The following is an 11,681-nucleotide window of genomic DNA, read 5'->3' on the forward strand; positions in this document are numbered from 1 at the left end:
CCATCTCCAGAGAGCGCTCAGTGACCTGCAGGCAGGGGATGGCCCGCGCAGCTCTGGGATGGTTTCACCCCTGGCCTGGTGATACCTGCCACAGATCGCCTTCTGCAGTCCGAGCACGGAGACCAGCGCTGGAAGCTGCACCCCAGAGGGATGTCGCAGGGTCCAGGGTACTTGCTTGATCTTGCGTCTTGGCTGCAGGAAGGGCTTGGGTGTGGTGGGGGCTGCAGCCATGTGACTCAGCTACCTCAGCTGCTGAGCTCCACCTGGCCCTCTTCTGCCCATCCGCCTTGGTCTCCCAGACACCCCCCTGGCTTCCTGTGGCCACTCCCCACCTCAATGCCCACAATGGTGAATAAAATGCTGCTGTGTGTCAGGGGATGCTCCACCTGAGGGTGGCTTGCAGAGAGGCTGCTGGCTTGGAGCCAGTGTCTGTGGCACGGTGGGAGCATGCTTCCAGGGATGAACAGAGTTACTTCCTCAGTCTGCTAGAGTAGGTTCCAGACTGAAGGTGGACGCTCTGGGCTAGTCCGCTAAGCCAGCACCAGACAGCCTTCAAGATGGAGGCCGGCCGCCGGAGAAGAAGGGCAGGCAAGATGAAGACGAAGACGGTGAAACAGAGAGCTGCAGAGGCCGCAGCTGGCTGTGTGGCAGCATGGGACAGGAGAGAGAACAGATACTGAGAAGGACTGAAGGCAGAGGAGACACTGTTAATCAGACCACTGGGTCTAGGTTTTATTTTCATTTGTGAGTTTATTTTATTTTTTGAGAGACAGGGACCTGTGTAGCTCAGGCTGGCCTCAAACTCACTATGTCAAGGATAACCTTGAACTCCTGATCCTCCTGCTTCTACCTCCCAATTGTTGGGATTATAGGCATGTGCCACCATGCTCCATATTCTCTCTCTCTCTCTCTCATAAGGTCTCACTATATAACAGATTGGCCTTTTAATTCACTAGGTAGCCCAGGCTGGCCTCCAACTTCTGCCCAGGCCTCCCCGGTGCTGGCATTGTGGCACTAAGGGGATGAACCAAGGGCCTTGAACATAATGGGTAAGCACTCTGCCACTGAGCTACAACCCTAGCCCTCTCCTTACTTTTTGAGACAACTCTCAGTTACTCAAGCTGACCTTTAACTTCCTCTGTAGCCCAGGTAGGCCTTGCACTTTCACATCTTCTACTTTCATCTACACAGTAGCTGGAATGGCAAGCCTGTGCCTCCTGGCTCGGCCAAAACGGAGAGATTTGGGTGTTTGAATGTGTGGGGAGGTGTGATGGGAGGGGTGTGCCCAGAGCATGTGCCGGTCAGAAGGCAGCTTACCTCAGTTGCCTCTCTCCTTCCCTCCCGCCCCACCCGTGGGGCCTGGATATTGAAAACAGGTCCTCAGGCTTGGCAGCAAGCGTCCTTCCCCACTGAGCCATCTCGGTGGCCCTGAGCATCAGGTTTTACTCATCCCAGCTCAGATCCTAGTTAGTGGTAGTCAGAGTCCGGGTGGAGCCGTTGGGAATCCTGAAGGTTCGGGCGCAAAGGCCATGGAAATGGCGGAATGGGGCAGTGACGCCAATTTGGTGGCCAACTGCAGTCTCCCACCTGGATAGCGGTAACGTTTCAGTGGATCAGGTTGTGTGAGCGGGGCAGGTTCGGGGCAGATGACACAATCCGGGACATCTGGGATCCCCAAGGCAGCGTTGTTGTAAGTCCGGGGTACAGATGGGAGTTGCCTGGAGTCTGCATGGGGGGGTGATCAACAGAATTCCCATCACTTGTATTCCGGGCTCTGAGCCCTGGATCCCCGCAATAAGATGCAGCAGGCACACACCCCTGTTTTGTTCCTCTTTGGGTCTTTCTCTCTCCTAAATACGTACACACAAGTGTGTGCCACAGTGTGGAAGTCAGAGGACAACCTTTGGACTCGGCCGCGAGTGCCTTTACCTGGGGAGCCAGCCACCTTGCTGGCTGTTTTAATTTTTTTTAGTTAATCTATTTTATATTGCTGGGATCCAAACCCCAGGACCTGTGCATGCCAGGTCAGTGTTCTACCGTCTCACTACGCCTCTAGCCCTGGCAATTTCTTTTGAGGCAGTGTCTCATGTAGCCTAGGCTGTCCTTGAACTCTGAATCCTCTTGCCTCTACCTCCCAGTTGCTGAGATGATAGCCATGTACCTCAAAACCCAGTTTGACTTTCATTTTAATTTATATCGTTATCTAGTGGAGACTGGGTGTCTGTAGTCCAGGCTAGCCCCAAACCTGTGGCAGTCCCGCCTCAGCCTCCTTAATGCTGGGATTATAAAGCATCCAGCTCTTCACGTGACTTTTTCAGGAAAATTTTGAGTGGGCTTTCATTCTGTATCTTGGATCTTCTTCTTTTTTTTTTTTTTTTTATCTTGGATTTTAAAAAATGGATTCTATGTGTACATCCATGGGTGGGTTTGACCACATGAGTTTGGTGTCTTCGGAGGCAGGAGAGGGACTTGGGAACAGAAGTGACAAGTGGGAGTGAGCTCAGTACTCCTAGTGCTGAGTCATCTCTTTGGCCCCTCAGATTTTTTTTTTCTCCCCCTAAAATCAAATAGCCAATGCTGGACAGGACTTGGAACCCTTTGTCTCTTCTCTTCTCTTTTCTTATTTCTTTTTTCTTTCATATTTTGTTTTGGAAGTTTTGTTTTGTTTTTGAAACAGGCTTTCACTCTGTAGTCCTGGCTGTGACTGTCCTGGACTCACTTTGTAGACCAAGGTGGCCTCGAACTCACAGAGAGCCGCCTGCCCCTGCCTCCCGAGCGCCGGGATCACAGGCGTGCGCCCTTGTGCCGTTCTCAGACTGTGGACAAGATGACCTTGAACTGATCCTCCTGCCTCCACCTCCTCAGTGCTGGGATTACAGGCGTGCGCCCTTGTGCCGTTCTCAGACTGTGGACAAGATGACCTTGAACTGATCCTCCTGCCTCCACCTCCTCAGTGCTGGGATTACAGGCGTGCACCCCTACAACAGATTTAAGCAGCGCTGGGGTGGGACCCAGGGCTTCATACATGCTAGGCAAGCACTCTACCGAGCCATGAGCCATGTCCCCAGCCCACATTTGGTGTTTCAGGGTCTTCCCCAGCCCTCGTCTTCGAGTGTGTGCTCTTTCCTTGTTCCTTTTTTATGCCCGTCCATCTCATAAAAACATCTGAACCAAGATGTGTGTGTGAAGGAGGAACCTGGCGGTGGGCATAGACTTTTCCCCAGCAAGGCGGCTTGTACACAGTGCCTGGCACCTCTGCCCCTAGAAAAGGGTGTCACGCAACCCCTGCTGAGGGGCTGCAGAGGGGCTTGGTGGTTCAGAGCACTGGCTGCTCTTCCAGAGGACCGATGTTCAATTCCCAGCACCCAGACGGTAGTTCACAACCAACTGTTTGTAACTCCAGGTCCAGGCAATCTGACTCTCTCTGGCCTCTACAAGCACTGAACACATATGGTGCTTGGACATACATATAGGTAAAACACCCAGATACATATGTTGCTTTTTAAACAGTCCTTAACTGGGGGCTGGAGAGATGGGTCAGCTTAGAGCCATCTCTTGTTCCTTTTGTAGGAGACTGGGTTTTGCATCTCACCACATGGTGGCTCACAAACTCCAGGTTGATTTTGGGTTTGTTTGTTTGTTTGTTTGTTTGTTTGTTTTATGGAGGGGCAGTCTTCTGATACCATTTTCTGACCTCCACAGGCACCAAGCATGCACACACATTCATTCAGGCAAAGCATTCATACATATAATGTGACATAAATAAACCTGAATAAGAAAGTTTTGATCCCTGTTGTAGGCCAGGAGAGATGGCTCAGTGGGTAAAGATGTTTGCCACTAACCTGACTTTTAGAGTTCGAGCCCCAGAATGTACACGGGGTAGAAAGAAAGAGCAAATTGTCCTCTGACCTATTCACATCTACACAGGCACATATGCACACATAAATAAAGTATAATACATTTTTAAAATCTCTAATAGATCTGGAATTAGAAATCACAGTTTATGCCAGGTGTGGTGGCACACACCTTTAATCCCAGCACTCCGGAGGCAGAGGCAGGTGGATCTAAGAGTTTGAAGCCAGCCTGGTCTACAGAGTGAGTTCCAGAACTACCAGAGCTACCCAGAGAATCAGTGTTTCAAAAAGAAGGAAGAGGAGGAGAAGAAAAAGAAGTCATAGTTTGTTCAGGAGGCTAAAGCAGGGCAATAGAAAATACAAGCCTTGCTTGAACAACTTACTGAGACTCCTTGAAATAAAAACTAAACAGGAAGAGGAGGATAGAGATGTAGTTAGTGGCAGAATGCTTACCTAGAATGCATGGGCCTCCAATGTTCAATCTCCAGAACTGCAAGAAAAAAAATTAAATTAGATCTCTGTGAGACCCACAGATTATAGATTCCACCAGGCAAGATCCCCTGGCCCAGGTAGAACTCTGTAGCATTTTCCTGAAGTTAGAAGCATGTGTCCCTAAAGATCCAGCCACTAGATGCAGTTTGACAAGCCAAGCACTGGCTAGGGTTCCTCCTTGACATGCCTGTGTCTGTTATCAGCGCCATTTGCTACAGCGGTGCTGTGTAACAAACTGACCTTACCCTCGTTCTCCCCCTGCATTTCTGGGGACTGAGCCCACAGTTCTGGAGGTGATAGGCAGGTGCTCTGCTGCTGAGCCATGCCCCTCAGGCCCTCACTGAGGGATTCTATTTGAAAAAAGTTTTTCTATTCATTCATTTATTTATTAGGTAGCATCGGCTGTGGAGGCATGTGGAGGTCAGCGGGCAACCTCAGGAAGTCAGTTCTTTTATTTCACCGTGTGTATTCTGGGATGGACCTGTCGCTGGGGTGTTCTAGACAAGCACTGTGCTGCTGGGCCAAGCCCCAGCCTATTGGTAGATTCTCGGCAAGAGCTCTACCGATAACCTTTAACCCCAGTCTTTCTTAAATCTTAACTTTTGAGACAGAGTCTTGCTGAGTTACCCAGGCTGGCCTTGAATTCATCCACTTAGAGTTGGGCCCCAAGTAGTTGGGATGAAAGACCTTAGCTCAAAATGGCTGAACAACCATTTAGTGCTCAAGGTTTGGTGGCCGTGCTGACCTGGGCCAGGCTCGGTGGACACCCTCACACCTCTGCAATCAGTGTGAGTCAGGTAAGTGGCTTCACCAATCACACGGTGCTCTTTCCCACACCTGGAGCTCTCACAGAGAAAGCAGGGACGGCCTCAGATGGTAGCTCATCCGAAAGCTGGGATCACTTTTCTAAGTGAGGCAAGAGCCCAAGGAAACAAGCAAAAGCACAGAAAGTCATGGCTGGGGATATGGCTCAATTGGTAGAGTGCTTGCCTAGCATGCTTGAAGCCCTGGGTTCAGTTCCTGGCACTGCATAAAATGAGGTGCCGTCAGTGGTGCATGCCTGTAATCCCAGCACTGAGGAGGTGGAGGTTGGAGGATCAGAAGGCTACGTGGTCATCAGAGCTACACGAGGCTCTGTCTCAATCAATTAATCAATCAGTGCACACAAGTCTCTGGACGTTGGCTCAGAACTAGCACCCCAACTCTTCCATCATGTTCACTGTCAGTGAAAAGAGCAATCCAGATTGGAGGGGAGGAAACCAAACTGCTTATCTTAATGTTTTGAGACAGGTAGCCCAGCAAGCCGGCAGATGCTGCAATAGCCACTCTTCGTGGACTGTGAACTCAGGGATGTTGGGGGAATCAGGGTATTTTTGAAACCTACTGCAGGGCCCCTTGGCCAAGTAGATACCAGCCTCCTTGAGGTCTCCAGTGGCAAGCAGGCGTGGTGATCACACCTGTGATCCCGGCCCTCGGGGGTGGAGGCAGGAGTTTTAAGATTATTCTTAGCTACCTAATGAGTTTGGGGCTAGCCTGGGCTACATATGAGACCCTATCTCAAAACAACAGAGCCAGCCAGGTAGCTCAGTGGGTAAAGGTGCTTGCTGCCAAGCCTGAGGATCTGAGTTTGATCCCTGGCACTCCCACGGTGGAAGGAAGAGGACTCCCAAAACTTGTCCCCTGACCTCTACACACACACACACACCAGAGCACGTGTACACATCTGCACGTGAGTACACGCACATATAAATAAATGATTATTAAAATATTTAATACAATGACAAAACAAAATAAAATGTCATCCAGGCCTCAATCCTGCCTGGACCCAGAGTCGCTCCAGAATGTCATGGGGTGACTTCTGGGTGGCGTGTTGCTCTTAGCTGGCGACCCAAGAGCTGTCTCTCCCACAGATACTCCAGTGGGCAGCAGTGAGCTGTGGCTGCCTAGCAACCATTCACCCTTCCGTCAGAAAAAGCATCCTATATGTTTTGGAATATTATCCCTTCCCCTACTCCTGGGCCAAAGAACTGAGCAGGTGCAGAAGTCTCTTATCTGGCTGGCTAGCTCAAAGTCAGTTCAAGACTCAGGTCCAGACTGTTTGATTTGAAGGGGGAAGTTTCCTTTTCTCTGTACTTGGTGAGTGTACGGAGGGTGGGAACCTGTGGTGCAGGGTGTGTCTTGGTATCAGGCCAAAAGAGAAGATTGCTTTTTTTTTTTTTTAAACAGGGTTTCTGTCCTGGACTTGCTTTGTAGACCAGGCTGGCCTCGAATTCACAGAGATTCGCCTGCCTTTGCCTTCCCAGTGCTGGGATTACAGGCGAGCGCCACCATGCCCAGCTAAGAGAAGATTGCTATGTATATCCCTTTGCCCCTGGATTCAACTGTGCCTGAAGCACACATCTGGATTTAATAGCTTCAAAGCCACCACATCCCCCATCCACTGTAAAATGTTAATTTCTTGACCTAGGCTGGCTCTGGACAGACTTTCATTGTTTCTGACTTGTGCTCTTCAGTCATAAATGTGTCTGCCAACACTTTAACAGGTGCCACATACGACGCTGGGTACAGACACCGGAGGGGCCAGCAGCTCTGCTCTCTGTATCTTACGGGGGTTCTGCCCCAGAACGGGTGCACAGCTTTGTATGGGAGCCAGTCCATGTCCCTTCCCCCGTGTTCTCCCGAGTGAAGTGTGGGTGCAGGCGCTGACGCTCCAGGAGTTAGCTTACTCCTCCACGACAGCGACAGAGGCGTAGCTTGGCCTCGCGCGGCTTTTCCCGCGGTGACACCAGGTGATGTTTACTAAGTAGTGTGCTGCGTGTGTTTACACACTTCACGTAGGTTACCTTCCACAACCCTCTGAGGCGGATTTTGTCATCTCCTTTTTACAAATAAAAGTCTGAAAATCATGGCGGTTCATGGAACTTTCTGGATCCAAAACTCTGGTCTGTAGAAACCCGAAGCTGGTCCTCTTGAATGGAAACTTTTTTATTTTTAATATTACTTTATTTTATTCATTTATTGGGGGAGGGTGTCCCAGTTCACTTTCTAGCGCTATGATAAAGATCATGACCAAAAGCAGCTTCTGAAGAAAAGGATTCATTGGGCTTACAGGTCACCATCACTCGTTGTTGAGGGAAGTCAGGGCAGGAACTCAGGTAGGGCAGGAACCTGGAGACAGGAAGTGAAACCAGCTTGCCCCCTCTGGCTTGCTCAGCTACCTTTCTTCTGCAAGTCTCTAACTTGAAGTCCTCCTGCTCTGCCTTTAATAACGTATTTAAGGGCCTTGTCTCTGAATGCATTTGCAAGCTAGTGAGCAGCAGTGGGGGTTGGGGGCTTAGCACCTGAATCTGAGGGAAACACACGTAAGTCCATCACAGTGCCCTTATTAACTAGTGTTGTAAGAGCTCTGTCCCGCATGGGGGTACACAATGTCTGTCCCCTCCTCCCAAGGTCCCAATGTCAAACCAAAGCATGATTCCATGAGTCCCCCCCAGGGAGCCAGGGAGCTATTGGTGAGGGGTTATGGGCAGGATGGGGGGCAAAGCAGCCACAGTGGAAAGTCTTCAACCCACAGGAATTCGGGCTTCCATAGCGATGGAGCCCCCTCCAGGCCTAGAGTCCAGCCCTGACTGAGAGACCCTCTTCCCCAGCCAGGCCACTGTGCAATTATGGAAAAACTGTGTAGGACTGACTGGGAGGAGTGGCTGGATCCGGGTGAGGATCCATGACCCTCCCTGTCCCTCTCCTGCTAGGAGGGAATGTCCACAGTGAGCAAGGCCGGCTGGAATGCATGTCTGTGCGAGCAGGCCCAGCTCAACTCCCAAAGGATAGGACTGGTTTGGCTGTAGGTCTTCGGGGATCAAACTCAAGTTGGTGAACTTGGTGGAAGCCCCTTCACCTGCCGAGCCATCGTGCTAACCCTAAAAGCTAATTCTTCACTGGTACCATGCACCCACCTTCTGAGGCTGCCAGGGCTCTCAGTCCCTCAGTGGCCATTGGTCATTGTTGCCTGGCTCTATCTGCCACCCCCTGCCAGAGTCAGACTTTCCTGAGCTGCCATTTCATCTGTTACCTGTGTCCTTCAAGCACCCGGGCATGACACAGACTGGCTTATTTCCTGTCAGTTCCCCGGGCCTACTGCTTTCCCACATAGGAAGCCACGAGAACCTGTTCTCCTTATCTACCTTGACCTTTAAGCCGGGCCACTGTTTGCCCTCCCTTGGTAAATCTGCACATGCCCAGAGTTCAGCTACTAGGTGTCTGTCCAATGCAGATCTTGTCATCTGCTCTCTTCCTGTTGGTGCAGCTGTTTCCAGCCTCGCCATCCAGCAGGCACTCAGTAATTGCCCAGTCAATGAAACCAAGAGAGCAGGAAAGCAAGGGCTACCAAGTTGCTCAAAGAAACCACAGAGGCCAGCAACATAGCTTGACAGATTGGTGGAGTGCTTAGCTAGCATTCACAAGGCCCTAAGATCCATGCCCAAACCACATAAGCTAGGTGTGTGGTGGCATGCCTATAAGCCAAACATTCGAGTCATATTATTAAGTTTGATGCCAGCTAGGGTGACATGAGACACTGTCTCAAAAAACTTTTTTGTCCAGAAGAAGGAGGAGGAGGAGGAGGAGGAGGAGGAGGAGGAGGAGGAGGAGGAGGAGGAGAAGAAGAAGAAGAAGAAGAAGAAGAAGAAGAAGAAGAAGAAGAAGAAGAGGCTGCCCAGTGTGCCTAGGAAGCAGAGGCAGGTGGATCTCTGTGAGTTCGAGGCCAGCCAAGGTACACAATGAGACTGTATCTCAAAAACAAAACAAAACGAAGGAAGGAAGGAGAAAGAGAAAAAAAAAATGGGTGATCAGCTCCTTTCTATACACAAGTTTGGTATTGTGTGTCTAAAGGATATCTTTGATAAATCATGTCCAATTTGCAGGCTGCATTTGCTGAAGAACACCCTCTTCTGGCCTCTGTGGACACTGCACACACATAGAGCATGTACACACATGAAGGCAAACATACATACATGTAAAATAAAAATAAGTCTCAAAAACAAACCAGCGCGGGGAGGGGGGCGCACACCTGTAATCTCAGCACTTATGGAGGCAGAGGCTAGCAGATCTCTGTGAGTTCGAGGCCAGCCTCGTTTACAAACTGAGTCCAGGACAGCCAGGGCTACACAGAGAAACCCTGTTTCAGAAAACAAAACAAACAACAACAACAACAAAAAACAAACAGAAAATGAAAAGACCACCCCTGGAAAGAATGTCTCAGAGCCCAACAGCCAGTGTAAATAGCCAGGGAAGGGGACTTCCACCAATCACAGCAAACCTGCAAATGAGGGCTAACGTTTGTTCAGTCCCATCAGCAGTCTTTTTGGCCAGCTGCTGGGGAAGCGCCTCAGGCCTCAGTGGAAATAGCTGCAGGGCCATCGAGAATTCAAATAAAGCAGTGGTAACAACAGGCCCCGTGCCTTTTGAAACAGTTCTTGCTACACCTGCAGGCACAGGAACACTCAGCAGCCATCCCTGGGCCAGCAAGATGGCTTAGTGGAGCAAAGGGTGCTTGTCCAGTTTAATGACCGAGGGCCCACATGGCAGGAGAAAAGAAAAGAATAAATTGCAAATTGTCTTCTGTTCTTCCTGTGTATGCCCTGGCACATGCTCCCCGCACCTTATCTCACGCATGCACACTCACAGAAATAAAGAAATAAGGTCCAGTAGCCGTCATGATGAAGCTTTCTTTGTCTGTGAATTTCTGGTGCTGGTTTAAGTGGAGCCTGTCTATTTGACTGACAGGTTTTTGTTTCGGATTTTTTTCCGAGACAAGGTTTCTCTGTGTAACCTTGGCTGTCCTGGACTCACTTTGTAGACCAGGCTAGCCTCGAACTCACAGAGATCTGCTTGCCTCTGCCTCCCTGAGTGCTGGGATTATAGGCGTGAACCACCTTGCCTGGCTCCGGTTGATAGTTCTCTCACTCAAGGCAGCCAGGACTGCGTGTGAAAGCCCAAGAGCTGCCTATTCAGGACTTGAATTTCCCCATCCTCAACATCTTTGCTTACTTACAGGAAAAGTAGCCAGGGGTACTGACAATAACTGTAAAGAGTTACTCGTCAATATTAATAGTAAGCTGGGGAGCTGGCTTATCCAGGGGCTTGAACTCCAGACCTCGTGAGTGGACAGTAAGCACCCTACTGACTGAGCCATCTCCAAGAACTTTGCTGACTAGATTATCTGTCCAGTCCCATAATTTAAGCCTTCACATTTCTCCTTAAATGGCAAACAAGAAACACTGTAAATGCAGAAAGACTGCCAAAGAAAAGAGTCTGTGACAAACAGGGCCCAGATCTCCAACACCCACATAACTGCCAGGCTATGTGCTGAACCTTGGGAGGGAGAGACAGGGGCTCCCCTCAGCAAGCTGACTGGCTAGACCAGCCAAATCAGTGAGCTCTAGCTTCAAGTGAGATGCCTGCTTCAATATATAAGGTGTGAAGCGATCTAGAAGGCTCTAGACATCAATATCTGGCCTTTTATATGTGAACACACATATAAAAGCAAAAAGGAGAAAAAAAAGAGGTGGCTCGTCCATAAACAAATATACTTTAAAAGACTTATTTTTATTTCAGGTTGTGTGGGCATGCAAGCAGGAAAGAACCCTCAGAGGTCAGAGCTGTCAGGTTCCCTAGAGCTGGAGTTCCTGGCCCGTGGGACATCCAGAGCCTGTGGTTCTGGATGCTGGGAATCGAAATCAAGTCTTCTGAACGAACAGCAAGTGCTCTGAACCACTGATCTCTCTCTCTCTCCAGCCCTAAAGTAATTTTTAAATGTCATTTTTATTTTAAAAAATGAATAGATTTTAACATATATTTTTTTATGATTTATTTTTATTATCTAAAATGTCTGTGTTAGTTTGTTGTGTTTGGTTTGTGCACGTGAGTGCAAGTGCCCTCAACGGCCAGAGGCCTTTGTAACACCCCTGGAGATGGTGTTACAAGCTGGGAATCGAACTTCTGTCCTCTACAACAGATGCATGTGTTCTTAACTGGTTACTAACGTCACAATGCCCCTAAGAGAGATACCCCTGCGGTCTTACCACAGGAGGAAACACAAACAAAACGAAACAAACAAACAAACAAACAAACAAACAAACAAAACCCAACCCTCACAATGAAGTGTCGTTTCAAAAAGGAAAAATTTAAAAAGGAAATCGTTGGCACCTCCGGAAATTGCGGAGCACTCTGGGTCCTCAGTCGGCAGCCCACGCGGGATGTAGGGTCCGGTTACCCAAGACTGCGGGGCCTTTAAGGGGCGTGGCGGGGGCGTGGCCCCAGCGGTCGCCCGCTCTC

At 49.7% G+C, this 11,681-nt stretch overlaps 1 protein-coding gene and 1 long non-coding RNA gene across 4 annotated transcripts in view; one reads left to right on the forward strand and one right to left on the reverse strand.

Moving 5' to 3' along the window:
* Grid2ip (Grid2 interacting protein) overlaps positions 1 to 7,252 on the forward strand; it is a 44,723-nt gene extending 37,471 nt beyond the window's left edge. For all 3 annotated transcript variants that reach the window (XM_060368084.1, XM_060368083.1, XM_060368082.1), the window contains one exon: positions 11 to 7,252. In XM_060368084.1, the coding sequence (XP_060224067.1) occupies positions 11 to 82 (72 nt within the window). In that variant the 3' untranslated portion in view covers positions 83 to 7,252. The remainder of the gene's footprint in view (positions 1 to 10) is intronic.
* Positions 1,591 to 11,675, reverse strand: LOC132648030 (uncharacterized). The gene is made up of 3 exons (XR_009586389.1): positions 11,553 to 11,675; positions 4,308 to 4,344; positions 1,591 to 1,725 (listed from the first exon to the last, which is right to left on the reverse strand). It is a non-coding gene; the product is annotated as an uncharacterized LOC132648030 (long non-coding RNA).
* Between the last annotated feature and the right edge of the window lie 6 nt (positions 11,676 to 11,681).

The sequence above is a fragment of the Meriones unguiculatus genome, chromosome 15 (assembly GCF_030254825.1).
Source record: "Meriones unguiculatus strain TT.TT164.6M chromosome 15, Bangor_MerUng_6.1, whole genome shotgun sequence".
In the NCBI taxonomy this organism is placed as follows: Eukaryota; Metazoa; Chordata; class Mammalia; order Rodentia; family Muridae; genus Meriones; species Meriones unguiculatus.